This window comes from Equus przewalskii, chromosome 20 (assembly GCF_037783145.1).
Source record: "Equus przewalskii isolate Varuska chromosome 20, EquPr2, whole genome shotgun sequence".
Lineage (NCBI taxonomy): Eukaryota > Metazoa > Chordata > Mammalia > Perissodactyla > Equidae > Equus > Equus przewalskii.
This window is the reverse complement of record NC_091850.1, coordinates 28,560,595-28,580,952: the sequence shown is the minus strand read 5'-3', so window position 1 is coordinate 28,580,952 and position 20,358 is coordinate 28,560,595. Positions and strand designations below refer to the sequence as shown.

The 20,358-nt window shown below is 39.4% G+C and overlaps 1 protein-coding gene across 2 annotated transcripts in view; it reads left to right on the top strand.

Annotated features, from left to right (window-relative positions):
• SLC1A3 (solute carrier family 1 member 3) overlaps positions 1–20,358 on the top strand; it is a 75,319-nt gene that overhangs the window by 1,824 nt on the left and 53,137 nt on the right. Inside the window, exons 2-3 of one of the 2 annotated variants that reach the window (XM_008529440.2) lie at positions 260–531; positions 20,099–20,236. In XM_008529440.2, coding sequence (XP_008527662.1) covers positions 351–531; positions 20,099–20,236 — 319 coding nt within the window. In that variant the 5' untranslated portion in view covers positions 260–350. Of the gene's footprint in view, positions 1–259; positions 532–20,098; positions 20,266–20,358 lie in introns of both variants that reach the window. The other variant, XM_070586985.1, reaches the window with a different exon arrangement.

Here is a 20,358-nt window from a genome sequence, read left to right as displayed (position 1 = left end):
TAGCCTCTTTGGAGGAGGAAGACAAATTTTTAAAAATAGAACACAAATTTCTGCTAGTCTTTTCTGAATTTATGCCTGTTTTTTGCACGTGGTCCGGGGAAATATGTACATTCTAGCCTTGAAACCTGGCATTGCGGCTCTCCCAGCCCTTGATTCCTACTGAGATTATGCAGTTTGCCAGCATGTTGCCCTGTGGTGGAGCTCCCTGATTTCTCACCCCTACAGGCTGAAACTCTTGTCTTTCTCTCTTCCATTATAGTTGTGTTCTCTAACACCAGAGGTCTGGCTTTCTGGGGGTGATTCCGAGACATTGAAGTGCAAAGAAGAGACAACTCCTAGAGAAGTAAAATATGACTAAAAGCAATGGAGAAGAGCCCAGGATGGGGGGCAGGATGGAGAGATTCCAGCAAGGAGTCCGTAAACGCACACTCTTGGCCAAGAAGAAAGTACAGAACATCACAAGAGAGGATGTTAAAAGCTACCTATTTCGGAATGCTTTTGTGCTGCTCACTGTCACCGCCGTCATTGTGGGTAAGTCATTTGATAACAACCGAAAAAAACTGGATCTTGTTTCTCTGGGGCATCTGGCTGCCTGGGAATATTATCAGATGGACTGATTGTTGGTATTCAGAACGATAGCCCAGGCTTTTCTCTGAATTTCAAGATGTTTTTCCCATTAAATGACAGTTTGTTGGCATGTTTGGAGCAATATATGATAAACACATGGGACTATGAAAGAAGCATCATTAGGCATTATGCAAATCAGTTGATTATGTGGAGAAGGGAAATAAATCAAATGTTTTCCCATCTAATGTAAGGATAAAAGAGTAATAATTTAATCATTAGGCCTAAGCAGTTAAGTAACAATAAAAACAAGCAAGCAAGCTAGAGGTGGCCAAAATGTAATCATTATACAATGTCACTTTCACTTAAAATTAATTTATACAATTAGTATACCCAAAGTGAGATACAGGTCCCTAATAGTACTTATTTTCTAACTGGTACTGATTTGAAGCTGAGTATCAACACTTAGATATAGAGGCTGAATCTTTTATGTGTTTGCACTGTCTCAGCCAGTGACTGGGAAAGGTAAATTGGAGAAAAAGTTAACACGGATCTCTTTCATTCATTGCTTTGAAGCACCTGCCAAAAATAGCTATACCTTTTTTGAAACATTTCGGTCTCTTGCTAATTTAGCACTGTTGACAGCAATCTATACTGATAAACCATTATCGTTTTGTTGGATTTATTGGTATCTGAAATTATAGTTTATTATTTATGAGTGGCATTGTAAAATACAGCTGAGAAAACTACTTATTTGAAATTTTTCATTGAACCAATATAGAAATCGTTAAGCTGGTAAACAGGCCAATGCCATGTTGTAAAAACTGCTCTAACTTTAATATCTACTAATCTGCCACAAAAAAATAAAAGGCATACACATACAGTTTTAATCTCTATCTTGGAGTTTGCCATCAAATATAAAGAGGTAATCATAAAAAAAATTAAGAAATTCCTGTAGCATGTAGGTCTAATTATAGCTTTATCCAAAAAAATAGGATTTGTAAATTTTAGACAACTAGGAATACAGCAGAAGAGTATAGTTTATCACAAAGACTGTAGATATATTCCATTGCCACATCTTTGGCTCCTTTTAGTAATTGTTGGTGATTAATGACTGTTCCATTAAGTTTAGAGATGTTCAAAGAGAAAGTATCCTGATTGACTCAGAGAAGTAATGCCTTTCTTTAGTAGGTTTCCAGGTTTGAATACATTCCTGGAAGCAGTATTTCAGTACCATGTCATTGCCTTGGAAGTCAATGTAAAATTCGGTATACTCGCCTCATTTTTTGCTTTGAATTATAGTCATTGTCAAGCCAAGCAATAGCTACATAATAATAATAATAGTGAACATTTATATGGTCCTATTTCAGTGACTTTCTAGGTGTTTTGCATATATTAGCTCATTTTATCCTTAAACACGCCTGTGAAGTGAGTGGGTAGGTATGAGTCCTGTGCTCTTCATTTTACAAAGGAGTAGACTGAGCATGGAGAAATCAAGCAGCTTGCTTTAGGTCACGCAGCTAGTAAATGCTAGAGCTGGAAGTCAATCTCAGGCTGTCTAGTGCCAGAGGCCTTTAACTTAACTTCTCTGCCATCCTGCCTCTAGTTGACATCTTGTAAGAGATGCCAGGAAGAAGAATGCTGCTATGTCTTGGTAGAAGCCAATTAGCAAGTAATACTAGATGCATTCACATAGTATTGCCATTTTTCTATATGATTTACCCAATTAAACTCAGCAGAAAACTTATAATTCTCCTACAAATGATTAAGCCATGTCCCTCTTATTCATTTAACAAATATCCATTTATTTTGTAATCCTATATGTATAATCATAGAGCTCAGTGATACTCGAGTATGTTTGGAAAAGATGCAGAATGCTTATTCAGAATGGTGTTCTAAACACAAGAGTTCAATTTCTATGACAGAAATGTGTCAGTTAAAGAAGAGAGAAATGGAAAGTAATAAAACATGAACATGGAAAGCAGATTGATAGAAGAAAATAAATATTACAAAGAAATAACATCTCTAATAGAAGGAAGATAATGCCAAGATTTGAGTCCATTTTCTCTATGAGTTCTGGGATCATGTTCTAGTCCAGTGAAGACTTTCCTAAGATTTGTGAGAACTGCAATGAGTTGGCTGAGCTGGGGTAAATAACTTGGCAGGATGCCCTTGTGGTTGGCTTTACTAATGGAAACTGAGGAGGTAGAAATAACAAGAAGAAGGCACTAACAAAGAAGCAAATAAAAAGAGCTCATTGATAGTCAGAGAGACCACTGAGTCTACCCCAAAGACTTGGAATCGCAAATAACAACTTAGTAGCAAACAGATTTAGGAGAGAAGGAAGAATCCTTCAGTTATCTCTTGGTACAGCTTCCATTGAGGGTCCAGAAGAAAAAACAGCTCCATTTAGCTTGTTGCTGGGTACCATGTCTATATCAGTCCTAAAAGAGATAATAGGGAAAGCACATCTGGACATCAACTCTCGAATTTATATACTGCAACATAGGAAAAAACTGGAAAGATGCTAGCAAGGAAGAAGAAAATAGCTATTTTTCCCCAAAGATGAGATGAGAAGAACTATAGCTCTTGTTTAGTTTTCAAATTCTTAGGTTTTGATAGCTTTTAGTAAAAAAGACTGGGAAAATCTATATATTGGGGTGAATTTTTTGTTCAATCTGTTTTCTTTTGTCTTTTTGAAATAAAATGAATATGTATTTAGTATATGGAATTGGAAACTAGAAAAATATTGAGGAGGAGTAGAGGCACTCCTCCTGAATATGTTCTAAATCCCTATATTCAGAATAAAACAGAGAATTGTAAATATTTCGGTACCAATTCCTCTACAAGCACAGGCGTAGAACACTTGTGCAATTTTGTGCCATTTCTAAGCAATGACATTTCTAACGTCATTTCTAAGTGATGTCAAAGTCTGAATGTGCCATGCTACGGCAAAGCCCATGTAACACGAGTAGGTTAGCAACCTGAGAAAAGGCAGTGCCAAGTGCTAAGTCCCTTTAAGAGAGTTCATTATTAGATAATGCATTAGGTAAAGTGTCTTCCGGGGCTGTTGTAGACATCTGTCTGACGAAAACCACACTGAGAAGAGTGGTTACTGTCGTTCTTCCTCCAGGAAGCACTTTCTCATTTCAAAATGTGGTAAGTTGTGTTAAAGTGACCTCAGACATCTCCGTGAAAGACAGGGAAAGTCCTTTGTCATGTTCAAGCCACTGAATGCCACTCTTTCCATGTCTAGGGAATGAATAGCACAATAAAAATGGATCTCAGGCCAAAGAATTATGAAGAAATAGGTCATAAGATCAGCTTTGAGGGGAGGGAATCAGTGAATAGAATTGCCTAGAATTAGATGGTGGTTTTACCTAAGGGAGGTCACAAACACCTTTCTCTGCTGTTAGTCTTAACACACACACACACGAAGTTTATGTTTAGGTAGTCCTTTATATGGGTTTGAGAGAAACTGGCGACTTTTCAGGAAAGAAAACATGCTGGTTAAACTTGTATAAAGCATTTCCCAACATTCCCTAATACTCTTTGACAATAAATTTAAATTGCACTAAAATTCAATGCAGTTCGATAATATCTCTAGAAGGATATACAAGAAACTGGTCACTATGGCTGCCTGTTGGGATCAGAGCTGGATATGTGGGGAATGGGATGGAAGGAATATTACTTTCCTCTAAATAAGTTTCTATATCCTTTTACCACATTCATATATTATCTACTATTATCTATTATGTGCTAAATAAATATTGGTTATTTTTTTAAAAGAAGATTCAATGCTATTCAGCAATTTAACACATATTGCATGTTGCGTATCTGGCCTTGTCCTAAGCAAAGGGGAGTCTCTGCCGTTAGGTAATTTAGTTGGAGACATGGATGAAAAATAGGATGACAAAGGGATAGACAAGGTTCAGAGGCAGTAATAGAGAAGTTTGTAATTAATTCTAGACACTTTTTAAATGAGATCATATTATGCATACTGTCCTGTATAATATATGATGTCTTCCTCCGTTAGTACTTAAAGGTTCCACTTTCTTATTAACAACCACATTGGGAGCCCTAGATGTGCCATGAGGGAAAAAAAGAGCGTGGCTTTTGGTGAAGGATAGACCTGGATTCATATGCCAGCTGTATTGTTTAATAGGTGTGTGATCCTAAAGAAGGCATTGAACTGCTGAGCCTTGGTTTCCTCATCTGTCGTTCCGTGTAGAATATATATTCTGAACACTTACACTGTGCCAAGCACTGTTGTAAGAGGTTGTTAGTATATTAGCTTTATTTAACTCTCACCACAAGCCAGGGAGGGAGGTATTTTTGTTTTCATTCTATCGATGAGGAAACTGAAGTTCAGATACTTATCCCACAGCTGATGCATATTGACTAGGATTCAAATCCACCATTCTGGCTCCAAGTTCATCCTCTTTTCCACCACACTGTTCTGGGTGCTGATTCCTGCCCTCAGGGAATGTCTGTTCTTGTTTTAATACAGCAGTTAGCTAGGATGTGCAGTGACCATCAACAGGAAGGATGGAAAGGAGAGGTTGAATTGAGACCTCATTACAAGGGTCAATTCTGAGTCCTGGGTAATTAATTGCATGTGAGACTTGACAGAAAAGGTGGACTGCAGGTCAGTGGTCCGATGTCTGGCTTGAGTGACCAAGGCAGAATATGGAAAGAAGGTTGGGAAGGGGGCGTAATAAGTTCACTTGGGGATGTGTTGAGTTGTAGATGAGGGGTGCCACTGCAGTGGAGGTGCAGGGCAAGAGGCTCACTGTCAACAGAGATTTGGAAAGTATTCTTGTGATCTGCAGACTGAACGAGGACAAGTTCTATCTTGGAAAGTTAAATGAATTATAATCAATGAATTGGTTTATCCTACTGCATAAGCTGCTCTATGAGTCTCTTCTCAGAACAGTATTAACTCTAGGGCCCTTCTTTATGACTGAAAGTACTCATCTCCCGGAAATGCTGTAGTGCTGTTCTGTGCCTTGGACACGTATGCACTGTCTAGCTGAGTCAGTCAGTTCAGCCAAACAGGTTCAACCATGTGGTTAACTATCAGCTGCTGCGCTGAAGTGACCGGTAGTGGGACCAAACTAGCCAACTGCTAGAGTTAGTGGTGTGGGCACAGTCTGGCACCCACACTGACATCCTGTCAGCTTACAAGAGAAGGGAATCTTCACACAGGTTGAACAACAGGAATTCAAAAAATGGTGAGCAGATTTCTTCAAACTTCCTGGAAATGAGAAAGAAGACAGGGAAGCTCAGGGATGGTGAATAGATTTCTTCAACACTTCCTGGAAATGAGAAGGGAGACAGGGAGCTTCAGGCAGCTGAGGGGAGGGTGGCTCCCTAGGCAGGCCCTCCAAGTGTTACCAGAGCTCAGCTATTCCCTGTCACTCATGCAGGCTCCCCAGGCAGAGGGCTGGGAGGGAAGGGTTAGGCCTTTGGAGCTGAGAAGCAGTGGCTTCTCAATGCCCTGCTCTGGTGGAGTGACACAGGGATAGGGTGTAAGGACTAGAGTCTGATTTTTCTCTGCTTCATCTTCTCCACCAGGAAGTAGAAATACAGAAAAATTGTTGGGGACAGCAATAGCAAATAACTGACGTGTTCATGGCACACTTGGATCTCGGCCCCCTCTCCCAACTCCTCAAAAAGCATTCCAGGGAGCTGCCTCCTGTCGTGGGGGAATAGTCCATTACGGTATAGGAGAGTGGATCAGAGCTGCAGATTCTGGGGTCAGACACTTAGGCTTATGTCCCAGTTCTGGAACTGAGCCTCTGTTTCTTCATGTGTAAAATAGAATAATTATAACACCTCTCTGCCAAGGTTTATATCGCAGTTCTGCCACTTATAACCATGTAACCATAAATAATTTCCTCAAATGCTTGGCAAGTAAAGTGTCCAAAGAAACTGTAAACCCCTCGTCTTTTGCTTCTGTCTTTGCTATGACACCAAGTGAAAATACACACTGATTTGATGATGGTGATCTGCCAGAGAACTGAGACCCAGGGATATGAGGACAAGGAGTGGAAAGGGAGAAGGTGGTCACCTGGTTTAGCTCTAGAAGAAGTCGTTTCTATTTCCCTAGCTAGAGAAGAGAGCCAAGAGTTGTAGGAAGAGACTTAATAGTTGTAAAGGGCTTTGAGAGGCGGAGATGGAAAGCCTCAGAGTAAGTGATACCATCGTTATCTGTCCCCTACCTACCTGGCCTCTTGAGCCGAAGCAGAAAGTAATCCCCAGACAGTTGTTATCACAACACAGGCTGCTCAGTGGAGGGAATGCCTGACAGTAGATGCCTCTCTCCCGAAAATGAGAAGTTTCTGAGAAAATGTTTTCAATAAATGTTTTAACATACTCAATAGTACATTTTTGTTCATACCACTTGGGACCTTTGAGAGTTCATCACCTCCCTGGTTTCTCCTTTTCTCCAGCATTTTGGTATCTACTGCTCATTAACTGCCACCCTCATCAGAGGGAGGGCAGGCAAGATGAGGGGTTCTGGAAACTTGGGAGAAGTGTTGCCAGTTTCTAACAAAGTTGGTAAAGGTTATTTTGAAGTAGGGGGTAGAAGGCTTAATGTTCTAAGATTATCTTTAGATTTTATTTTGCTCTATTTTCTTCCTTCTAATTCAGATAATAAGAAAACTGAGCAGGCAATTTCAAGTTTGTTTCTTTCAAGTAGGTAATGGAAACAAGCAGGTGTGTTCAGAACAATTACCTGCAGTAATAATACCTTCCATTGTTGCGGTGTTACACTTTACAAAGCGCTCTCCCATTGCGCTCTATAACAGTGTAAATCCGTGGCCAGTCCATCCCCCTTCTGATTAGTATCTGCAAATGTCTGGAATGCAGCTGAGAAAGCATCGAGAGTCTAAAGGTCTTGGTTACAGACCCAGCCCTGCCATCAACAAACTCACTTTGTGATTTAAGACAAATCTCAAGGCCTCATATTTCCTCATCAGCAAAATACGTTTGGACTAATATCTGCTTCCAACTCCAAAATTCTACCATTTTAAGTCTAAATGCCTTCCTCTAAAGCATCAGAATATATGGAATAAGATACACAAGTTCCAGTCCATGACACTGTACAATTGCAGAGACCTATTTCCCGTACTGATATCTCCCAACCCATTCTAGCCAGTCTCTTCAATCTAACAAGCAACCTCCTTCTGTTGGTTTGAATTCTTGAGGACCATCAAGTTCCTGACTCTGGGTGTAATGATCAATGTTTTCTAACCAGTGTTTGAGGACACCAGTGAGGTACACCTCTGCAGAAACCACGCTGCCCCTCAGTCTTCTACTCATCTCTCACAAATCAGAGGAGGAAAAATGTGGGCTTTTGTTTTTGCTTTAGAGTAAACAAGGTTGTGAAGAGCCTACACTGTTTGGAAGAGGCGACTAGAATGGAAGCTCCGTCTTTTCCAAGCTGTACATTCCAGGTGTTGGAGTACTTGATATTTATGGAACACTGGGGTGCCATAATTCATCAGGTATTTGGTCTGGCAGCTAGATGAGCTGTATCATTGCTGTGAGATGAGGAAACACACACAGAACACTTCAGGGCACAAAATGTAGCCTTTATGCTCACCGAGTATAAAAATTATGAGTTTTACGTCAAGATTCAGTGCTATCAAAATTGCCCAGAGCTTATTCCCCAGCTGGAGAATATTCCCATCACTATGCCCAATCAAGAGATGTGCTCAAGTGGTTTTGAAACCAAAAAGAGAAGAATAAAAAGCCCAAAACTAGATAAAGGAAGATATACCCTGCATGAATTAAGACAAGGTGGGGGAAAGGCACTCTTTCTTTTCTCTATGTATTGTATCAAAGATTCGAAGGTAAATTTAGGAGCAACGAGTTAAAAGGCACACTTAAGTTTTGAATTTCAAGACTGAGTTCCTGTCTCCAGAGAAGGCAACTCCATTCTTCTTGTTCCCAAAGAGACTTCTCCAGTTCTCCAGCAATGATTCCGACCACAGACTGCTGCGGCTTCCCAGAGAGTAGACAGCAGGCTATTAGTGAGAGCCTTTCTATTCAGAATCTTGTAAGATGAAGCTCATTTATCCCTAATGAGAGTAGAGATGGACAATTGCTGCCCGTCTCACCCTGAAAAGATGGCCCCTGCTTTTAGACACATTGCATCGCTTGAAATTCCATCTTTAAAGTAAGTAAAGCAAAACCCCAGGGATACATGTGCTTGGTGATATCTTCAGCTTATTGATGGATGTGAAGGTAAAGCATCAAGAAGGAAATTATGAGTCTTTTAAGAGACTGCCTGTGACCAAAGTTGTCTTCCTTTTTATATATTAATTTTTGTCTTTTTAGATTTGCTTTCTTAAGGCAAATGAAGTAGTCATGTAAACAAAGCTAAGATCCTCTAAACTTCCCAGAGCTTTGTAAGTTCTGGCAATGCACTGCTTTCCACAATGTGATGGATGATGAAAAGACCATGCAGCCTTTGCCGAGTGGTTTTCAATGTGCGTCTGCAGCTTTGGTACACTTGTTACTCCAAAGCCTCATTGGTTGAGCAGCACAGGAGCCGATAGCGATTGAGTTCAAAGTTTTTTCAGATTCACTTCCTTGCCTCCAAAAGAAACAGCTGTTTGATCAGAAAGTGATCCACTCACTATAAATCTGAGCACAAACTAGTGACTTCCTTCTCCATGTCCCAAATTAAGTAAACTCACTGTTATGGCAAATTAAAGCAGGACTGGAGAGGAAGCAACCCAGATCCAAAGTGACTTTTTAGAAAGATGCAGGTGTCTAACAGAAGTGATGTAGAATAGAATTCAGTCAGTAAGAAAAAAGGTCGTAGGCCATTTTTCAAAATAAGCAAAGAAAAATGGCCTACAATTTTTCATGAAATAAATAAATTTATATTGCCCCAAGTCAAAAAGTACAAAAGAATATAAAATGAAAGCATCCCACCCATTGGTGTCCCCCAGGAATCCAGTTTACCTTGTTATCAGTTTCTTATGTGACTTTAGTTATTTTATGAGTATATAAATAAGTACAGATTTATCCTTTTTTTGCCTTTTGTATACAAATGGCAGCCTACTGTGTATAGCCTGCTTTACACCTTGCTTTCTTGCATCTTGCTTCACTTTACAATATCCCTTAGGTATGATTCCTTATTAGCACATAACAAAGCCCCTCATTCTGTCTTGGGGCAGAATTGTATGGGTGTGCCATAATTTACTTAAGCAATTCCCAATTGATCGCTTAAGTTGTTTCTAACCTTTAGATATTATTTTTTAAATGGCTTCATGAATAATCTTGTACGAAAGTTATTTCACCCAGGCAAAGTATATCTGTGGGATACAGCCCTGGAAGTGAAATTGCTGAGACTAAGGGGATACATGTCTGAGGTATTGATAAGTATTGTAACTTGTGGCCCTTAGAGGTTGCACTAATTTACTCTCCTAAAGTGTGGTATTTCTAAAAGGATTAGCTCCATTGCTGCCCCTGCCAAAGGTAAGGATGAGTAGGGTTTGCCATTTGTGTGGGCTAACACACGAGCAAATGGCAGAAGGGGACCTTAGAAATTTTAAATATACTTCATTTCCGATTTCTACTCACCCATGACAATATTTTCTTTTACCAAAAACAGGCAACAGGTTCTGATGATTTTAGTTAATGTTTCTAACATAGAACATTTTTTTTAAATGCTGATAGATTGGACATTTAAAAGACCTGTGGGATTATTTGTAAGTTAAATTGCTATTTCACATAGCTTATGTTAGTGCAGTTTTAGGAAGAAATCACCAGGCTTTTCAGAACTCCAAGGTTCTTCCGTTACAATTCTCTCTCAGAGTCGCCCAGGGCTGGTTCCTCTGGGCATCACTGGTGGGACAGGGCTGGAGCAGGTATTTCCCACCTTCAGCAACAGGAAATACCAAAGGACAAAAGAATGAGCCAAGCCAGGGCCCAAATCTCTGGAGGATGTGGGAACAAAGGAGTTGGGAAGGGTTGGAGGGTTACCTCAAATACAGAGTAGCTTCTCACCAGGAAATGCCTGTAAGTTTGGGCTGAAACAAAAGACCAGGGACCGGCAGACCTCTTGGGCAGGTAAATTCACCATATGCCCTTGCCCACTGTGTAAAAATAAGCTAATGGAACCTTACGTCCACCAGCTTCATCAGGCTGGCGTGAGACAGGCTTATGATACCTCCAGATTGGGCCACAATCTAGCCAAGTTCTGAAACAAAAACTTTCCTTCGCTCTATCAAATAGTTATTTATTGTGTACCTGCTGTTGACGCTAATAATTCATAATCAATCTATGAATCCAAATTGGGATGATTATATTATGAGCCAGATCTGAGGACTAGCCCTGGGCCTTCCTTCCCCAAGGAAAATTGATGATATATATACAGAGTGATTATATACCATCTTGGACCAATGAGCGTATATCACATATGATAAGAATGTCCCTTTTACAATAGTCACGGATTGCTCTGCAGCCACAGCACATCAGTGATTACAGCAGGTCAGTGGTCACAAGGTGAGCACAGCAGGTCAGGAATTAATCCTTAGATTAGGGAGAGATGATTATTCTAAAGGAAATGCCAATATGGGGGAGGTTACATCCCTATCTTTAGGGGCATCATTCTTGTCTTTGGGACATAGTAAATATTTAAAGCAGATGTGCAATGCATGTTCAACACCACATCAGGCCCTTTTGGAAAAACAAGATCAGGCCAAATTAGTTTTAACCAAATAGCTTCCTCATATACTCCGATAAATCCTGTTGCCTTTCATTTATTTATCACTGCTATAATAACTGTAATAGCCAAAGTGATAAAGTGTTTTTTGACTTATTAAGTGCTTTTACAAGCACTATCAAGGAATCAAGGACATTAGCATTCATTAGAAGAGATAAGATAAATTCATAATAAAGCAGCTAAGATTTATAATGCTTTTGGTTTACATGGTTCTTTTAAACTCAGGACATTTCGCTGAGAATATTAAAATTTAAGAGGATCTTAGATACTGCTTGTTCCCATCTATCCCTCCCATTCTTCAGATTTAAAAAAAAAAAAGAGTCCAAAGAGATTTTGTGATTTGAAGATATGGGCTATGGAAACAGGCAAATCTAAGTTTAAAACTCCATTCTGCCAACATCATTTATTGGCCATGTATTGGCCATGGCCAATGGACAAATGGCTTTTTTTTCTGGGGCTCAATCTCCTCATCTATAAGATGATAACATTAAATCCTGCAGGTTTGATTTGAAGATTAAATCATTTAAGTAGGTATCCACTGGCATAATTTACTGGCAGTATCAGGTCCAGAACCCTCATCTCTGACTCTCAGCCCATGATCTTTCTACAGCATCACACCTGCTTTCCTTTATGTTCAAAAAACCTGCCTCGTGAGAGAAATAGGGACCAGGAGCTCTCATTCCTGGTTTGTGAATCTAAACAGGTGAGAAACTGTAGTTCAGTCAAGATCGAGTTCCGCACGTCATGAGTGAGAAGTCACCATTTGGGAGAGAGGGGGTGTTCCTTAGGGAGCGCTGCTCTGCTCACAGAGTGCAGTGGGGGAAAGGATTTGCTGTGGAGCACAGAGCAGTGATTCCTCCATTCCGGAAACATTTTCACAACCAGTTGGAGGCCAAGCACCAGTGGATACTGGTCATCCGAAAGAGAGTAAGTCACGCTGTTTATTCATTCATTCTGCAATACATTGAGCACTACTATGTGCCAGGAACTGTTTTAGGGGCTTAATATACATCAGTGAACAAAAGTGAAAAAAAAAAAAACTGTTTTCTTGGAGCTTATATTTTAGCAGGCAGAGACAACAATAAACAACAAGTATAATAAATTAGAAAATTATATTGGATTTTGGAAGGTGATAAGAACTACTGAAACAAATAAAGCCAGCTAAGGGAGAAGAAAGTTCAGGGTAGGCGTCATTAAGAAGATGACATGTGAATTAAGTCTTAAAGGAAGTAAGCCTTGTGAGTATCTGGGAAGAGTGCTCTAAGCAGAGGTAAAAGCCACTACAAGGACCTAAAAGTGGAATCATGTCTAAGGTGATAGAGGAACAACAGTGAGGCAAATGTTGGGGGGGGTGGGGTGCGTTGGCGTAGGAGCTGAGTTCTGAGGATGGTGGAGCTGGAGAAGTAGGCCGGGTGCAGCCATTGCATGGCCTTAGGTTTTCACTCCACAGGAGATGGGGAGCCAGTGGAGAGAACAGAGAGGAGTGATATTCTGACCTAGGTTTGGGTATTATGTTGGGAATAGACTGGAGGAGAGTGGCAAAGTGGAAGCAGGGAAACCAGTAGGAGGCTACTGTGATAGTCCAGGCCATAAGGAGGGTGATGTTTAAATCTTGGAGCCTTCTTCATTCATAAATTAGAAAAGAAAAAGAATGAGGCATGGGGAAAGTCACATAGAGAGTTAAAGGCAGGGCTGGGACTAGAATCCTAGCATCATTCATTTACCTAACATCTAAAGAGCATCTTCTCTCTGAGTGTGTCTACGCCACACTTAGTAGTGAGGAGACCACTAAGCACCTTAAAGCAGCCTAGTGAGGAGGCCTAGAGACCTTTTCAGGGTAGACAGACCCCAACCGCCAAATGCAGCTCACTTGTTGAGTGTAGGAGGGACCTGTGACCTTGCTTCTAAACAATAGAATTTGGCAAAGATGATGCATGTCACTCCTGTGATTTTGTTACATCATACACTGGATTGTTGTAACCTTGAGACAAAGTAGTGCTAGGTTTGTTTTTTTGCTACAAGAGGAAAAGATCTTACCTGGGAAATAGTAGCATTATGTCACATAAAACCAGCAGTGTGTTATCAACAAAAATATTTGATATTCTTATTTTTCTTGAACCATATTGCATACAAGTAGACAGCATGGTCCCCTTTATGGCTAAAGATCTGCAGGTCAAGCTTTTTCTGGGTATGAGTTTGGGTGTCCTTCTGACTGCTGTGCAGTGTAAATGCTAGAAGAGCTAGTTGGTTCATTCTGGATGGGTGTTTGGTAGTTTTCTTGTGGCAGCCTCAGAATGTGAGGTCTTTCTCTCAAGATCAGTGCCACTATTACTTTTAGATTCTCTTTTGGCATCTGAGCTCTTTGGGGGCATCATCTCTTTTTCTGGAGAATTTTGCATTGTGAGTAATAATTCTAGAAGGCTTTTTGGTCTTCTAAGCTGTTCATGATGGAGTTTGGAGACAGGGTAAAAACTTTAGTAAAATTTGACTATTTCAAACTCCAACATTTACCAAAGTTAAGTGGGTGATTTGGTCCAAATTTTGGTTCAAATTGTGCTTCATTTTTTACTCAGATATTTTCTGGCTTCTCAATATTTTCAATAATTTCATCAGATTAAATATGGACCAAATTCTTAAAGTAGGTCTAGCTTTTAACTTGTGAGTTTTTGGCCTTCAAAACCAAGCCCATGGTGTGTTCTTTCTAAGGCTCCAGTGTGCGCATTGTGTCTTAGTTTAGAAAGCGAAGTGATATGTAATCTTCCAAAGAAGTGTTTGTTGTGTAGACTCCCCAGGGGAAACAGTGAACCCCTGAAGAACTCACTTCTTGAGCTTTCCACATCAGGAGAGAGAAAGTATTTAAATAACAATGCATGTTTGCTCATAGCATCCAACAAGCACAGTTCATTTTGATCACCTTAGACATTCTAGTTAAGATATCTCCTAAATTCTAGAAATCTTGTTAAAATACTAAAGCAGGAATGATGTAAGATGGTTTACAGACAGTGAGCCATCTGGGTATTGCTTGTGACATCTGTGTATTACACAATGTCACCAAGATGCAAACTTTGCAGAATTTGCTTCAGCTCTAACAAATCCTGCTGGAAGTTATTCTGGCTTTTATTGTTATTTTTGCAGCTTAATCAATAATAAAGGATCTGTTCTTTTCCATTAAAGATCTGGTGGCCATGAAGGTTTTTATTAGCTCTGGGAACATCAATCAATGTGCCTCAAATAAGCGCCCACTAATGGAGCTCAGCTCTGCAGAGGCAGGGGGCTGCTGTACCAAAGGGAAATAGGACTCGCTCGCCCAGATACCTCTAATTGGTCAGAAGGGCAGAGTGTAGAGGGCTCTGAGAAGTCTGCCTATCAGGCTATGGAAACGTGTTTCAGGGAAGGCTTTTTTAATTGCTGGGCTAGAATGCAATCAGAAACCTGAACTGCTTACCCAAAAAAGCAATCTTTGCATTCAGAGCATTTCCTCCTGATTTGATGCTGAGAGCGGGCTGACCTTATCACACTGATTCCACCTCTAATGCTGCCTGTCAAAGCAGAAAGCTGAAGAAGAATGTCTTTTGTTTATTTATTCAGCAAATAAATTGAAAAAAGCTAGAGGTTGACTTCATTAAGTAAAAGCAACAAAACAAAACCTTTCCCTAACTCAAGCTCTACATTTAGTTAACCTAATTAAAAATAGAACAGAAAGATAGGCAAAATATCGTGTACTAACTTGGGCTCTTTAAATTAGTAGTGGGACTATTGCAAGGATGTGAGTACAGCATAGTGGGGAGAGTCTGGGCCTGGAACTGGACAGTAGGTGTGATGTCCACCTCAGCCACTCACTTGGCCTTGGGGAAGCAGCTTGACCCCTCTTTACATCAACCATGGCTCCAACCTGTGCCATCTGTGTGGTTTTGGCAGCTTACCTCTCCTTTCAATGACTCTGGCTCTTCATCTGTGAGTTGTGGATGTTACTAGCCCTGGCCTTCATGGTGTCCATGAGGTGATGTGCTTGGGAGGACTTGGCATCTTGCATGTGCTGAGCACTGTTGGCTGTTGTCATTCAGCATGGGAACCTGCAGCATGTTTTTATGTACTATCCTCTCCACCTTTGTTATCGACAGTTTCCAAGAATTAAAATGTGTGCCATGGAGAGAAAAGGCAGGCTATTTTAATTAATAAATTTTATATGTTTAGTTAAATCATTCCATAAAAGAGGATTTAGAATAACCATTTTAAACAGTGACCTGGTACTAATAATTGTATTTTAAGGTCCTCAACAAGTAAGAAGACCTATAGTGGGTTCCAAGACATGATGGGCACCTCTGGGGCATCTCTAACAGACCCAAGCCTATTATTCAAGTGCTTCTACCTTTTAGGGGTTAGAGATGCTGAAGACTCAGGAGCCAGGCTCATTTGAGAACTGTTCTCAAGCCCAGGCTGCAAGGATGTGTCTGTGTTTGAGAGGCATTAAAGTGTTATAGAAAGAGCGCTGGGCTTTGTTTAGAATCCCCCAGGTCAACCCCTTGCTAGCTCTGTAACTTTGAGAAAGTTAACTGACTTCTGAGCATCAGTGTCTTCATCTTTAAAATGGACATGATAATATCTACCGCTTAAAGTTGAGATGAGGATCATGCCACCATTAATGCATAGTAAGGGCTCAATAAATATTCCACTTCCCCAACATAATCTCCTCTTTCCCAAGAGTAGAAATGGCTGCTAAACCCAAAGATAGTAAACAGACCAAAGCATAGTCAGGGACAAAACTGATTCAAAGTGTATTTACAACATGCTATCCCTCCAAACAACTTCTCTCTTCAAGCCATTTGACCTAAAACTATCCCTTATAAGTAAATGACGTCTCCCCTCTGCTCTTTCCACTATAAAGAAGAACTTTTTAGAAAATGTGGGTTCTGTATTGGAGAATGTAAAGAAACTGAGGCATCCTAGAATAGCTGATGCCAGGACTACACTTCTAAGCAAGACCAGCTTATTGACTGGATGGAGACAGGAGAAAAGTACCACGACCTCTTGAGATTTTGCTTCCCTGACTGTCTTGCTGTTGCTCTGTTAGATACCTATTTGGCAGGTTGAAGAGTTAGAAGCCTTTTTCATTCATACATTGCCCAGAATTCATTCACTGGACTGGCTTACTTTCCCTCCTAACACTTACATGAAAATTGGTTGCACTGAGTAAATGCGGGGTTTGATGGGGGAGGAAGAGAAAAGGAACCTGAACACCCAAGGAGAGAAAGAGGCTGGATGCAGCCAATGTGACTGTAGAGAGGAGAGGAGAGTCAGTGTTGCTACAGGTTAGACTTTGGGAGATGGGATCAAGTGCACCTGGTATTTAGAAAGAATCATCCCTGCCTTCATCTACACTGGCTTGTTTCTTGCTCCTAGAACCTATATCATTAGTAAAGCAGCTGTCTATCAATTTTTTCTAAATTATACATTAAATAGGTTTTCTGGACTTGCCAGGATCCTGCCCACCCTTGGAAATATTGTTGTATATGAGTAAATACATTTTGAATAACAGCCAACTTAGAAATGAACTTGTAAAACCAAACCTAGTCTTAAATTGTTACTTGGGGGATATCTAAAATTTCTAATAGCTTGATATGTTCAAATTCCAAATGACCAAAATGAATTTCTTGTGTTTACTGTGCATATTTTTTGCTACAATCGAATGACAGATGTTTAAATGCATTAAAGATCAGAAAACATAATCAATTCCAGTGAAATTGCATTTAATTGGAAGTAAGGTAAAATTTATAAATATTTACTTATTTATTTACTTATTGTAAGATGAAGCACTTACCTGAGTGTGCCTTGGCCTTTATATGAACAAGTAGGAAAGAACAAGATATAACCATAGCTTTTTGTAATTCATATGTGCTTTTGATGCTGCTGTGTTAAATAATGCACACTGACAATCAGAATTAAATGCCTTCCCCAAACCAAGTTCTAGGGAGATTAAACGTTCAATATTTTAAAACAAACCAAGAAAACCATCAAAGGAGAAAAAATGAGTTAAAGATTTATCAAATTTAGGAGGGGGAGGTAAAGTTTATAATTCTTAAGAAGTCACGTAATAAAAAGATGTGCAAACATTATTTTCTAAAAATGCAAAATACCTGTATATTTTAATGTGATAATATATGGCAAACAAATTAAAAAAATAGTTGTAGCAAATATTATTTTATACATAGGCAAAGGGTAATTGTCTTAATTATTAACAAATCTATACGAAATACATAGATACATATATATATATATACACACACATATATAAACTTTTAAACTATTAGGATTTAGTAAATGCTTAGAGAAAATGCAATTGGAAGAAATGGTCAGCATCATTAGATATTAAGTAAATTCAAAAGAAAACAAAAATACATACCACTTACTCTACGTTCACAAATTTTGCTTGTTTTAACAATTTTTTTGACAATACTCTGCTTCTGGAGGGATAGGATTAAAGCCTTCTCATTCACTAATGGAACATTAAACTGCTGGGCCAATCAATTGGGAAAGCAATTTGATAACATGAATCGAGGTAGTCATATTCTTTAACGTTGTTTCCATCTCTCTAAACTATACTAAAAGAAGTATTCCTAGGGGCTGGCCCCGTGGCCGAGTGGTTAAGTTCGCGCGCTCCGCTGCAGGCGGCCCAGTGTTTCGTTGGTTCGAATCCTGGGCGCGGACATGGCACTGCTCATCAGACCACGCTGAGGCAGCGTCCCACATACCACAACTAGAAGAACCCACAACGAAGAATATACAACTATGTACCGGGGGCTTTGGGGAGAAAAAGGAAAAAAATAAAAAAATCTTTAAAAAAAAAAAAAGTATTCCTAGATATGAAACAGCCTTCATGTATTCATCATGGTGTTCTTCATAAAAATGAAAAATGCTAAACAATCTAAACGTTCAACAGCAAAGGCTGTATTGAGTAAATTTTGATGCAGTCATTGGATCTGAGGTCATGAGGCCTACAAGTGAAGTTTATGGTGACCATATACAGAAAAGTATATTCTGCGAGATTTCCATATGTTTAACTCTGTATGGGAACACTCTGGAAAGAAACCTACTGAAGCACTAGCAGTGGCTGTCTCTGCTCTACTGGAGAGGCAGAGAGTATGTGAGGTAGTCAGGAACGTGAGATCTGAGTGCAAACTGCCTAAGCATAAATCCCAGCTCTGCCACTTGAGTAGCTATTTGACTTTGATGTTGAGTTGCTATTGGAATAGGGCAAGTTTTAAGTGCATTATGGTTAGATTTCTCCATCAGTGAATTGGGGGTAAAATAGTACCTACCTCCTGGGGTTTTTGTGAGGATTAAATTTACTATCACAAGTAAAGGACTGACAACTATGTCTAGCATATGGTAGGAGCTCCGTAAACATTAGCTGTTTGCTATGTAAGCAGTGGAACCAATATGGACAGGCTTTTGCCTCCACTTTTCTATATTTCCAAAATCAATTTTTCTCTCTTGGGTATATTACTGTTACATTGGAATAAAATAATAAACATTTTCTGAAGGCCCTGAAAACTGAGTCAGCTGGATTTTCTAGTCAAATAACTTCAGGCTCTTAATTGGAATATCACAGTATGCAATCAAAGAATGGATACTTCATGGGTGCTGAGACCCAAGAATTGAAATCAGAGTTGCAGTGACAATTGAAAAGAACTTTGCATCCAATTTCATAACAGAAGAAGCCCATTTCATAGGCAGTTAGGGTGATTCCATTTTCTTAAAGGACTGTTTGCTTCCTTTGGAAAAACTTTATGTCCCACCAATCTTCTCTTCCCCTTCTCCAACCTCTAGCTTCTAGATAACTCGGTACTTCTCTATAACTCACATGTTTTAGTAATAGCAGGGCAAAAATTTTGAAAATATTTACAATAATGGAATAAGTAAATTTTCTTGAGCAGGAAAAGTAAATTAGGGAAATGGGAGAGGGAGTAAATTTATTCAATATCTTTGTTAATTTCCAAACATTTCAAAAGGTATCCTGCATAATTTGATTTACATATAAAGTTATCATTTAAAAAATGTATTTTAAAGTTCCAGGAGAAGAAGGAAAATTAATGGGAAAATTACTTTCTCTTTCCTCTATTTTCCGCTAAGTTTTCAGGGAAAATTTTGGGAAAAAAAGTCTCTGCTCATTTTAGAGTCCTCTCTTGCCAGCAACTAACAAGTCTGTACAATAGAGTTGCCAAGGCAATATCAAGACCATGTAGACAGAAAGTGTGTGCAGAGCAGGAGATGATGAAAATGTATTAACAGTGTGAACAAGAATCTTTTTAATTAGAAAAAAAATAAAATTGCAGTACCCTTTATAAGTAGTTGTGCTAGCAATTCTAACATCTGTTGTTACAAAGGAATTTCATTATGAGGCTTTTTTTTCCCATATTGCCTTGTTCACGGGTACATGAATTGTCTCCTGGTTATGCCCCAGTCTTCGTAACTCTCTACTGAGCCATGTCAAAATTGGTTCCCCTGCATTTAAGTTAGACAAAGAAATTTTTCGTTTGCTACAACCAGGGACACTTTTTCTATAAGTTCTGCTCGATGCCTGGGTTTCAGTCAGACCCTTCCAGACTACGACTAAAAAGATAGACACAGCCCTTGCTCCCAAAGCAGCACAAATATTTGCTGCTTAAATAAATTTACTCTTGTCAGAGAGGAGTGATTACCAGCCAAATACTTGCTCATTTTTCTAGGACTGTTACTTCAGTTTCAAAAAAGACTCAATTTTTCTTCTTTTTTTTTCTTTCCCTTCAGGTACAATCCTTGGATTTACCCTCCGACCATATAAAATGAGCTACCGGGAAGTCAAGTATTTCTCCTTTCCTGGGGAACTTCTGATGAGGATGTTACAGATGCTGGTGTTACCACTTATCATCTCCAGTCTTGTCACAGGTACCATATGCAGTTGCTTTTTTTTAAGTGTGCTTATTGCAAAAGATCGCTTAGAAAAACAAATGCTTTAGGTTTCTGCTGGATGCATGCTCTGTTCTAGAAAAAAAAAAAGTCCCTTCAAA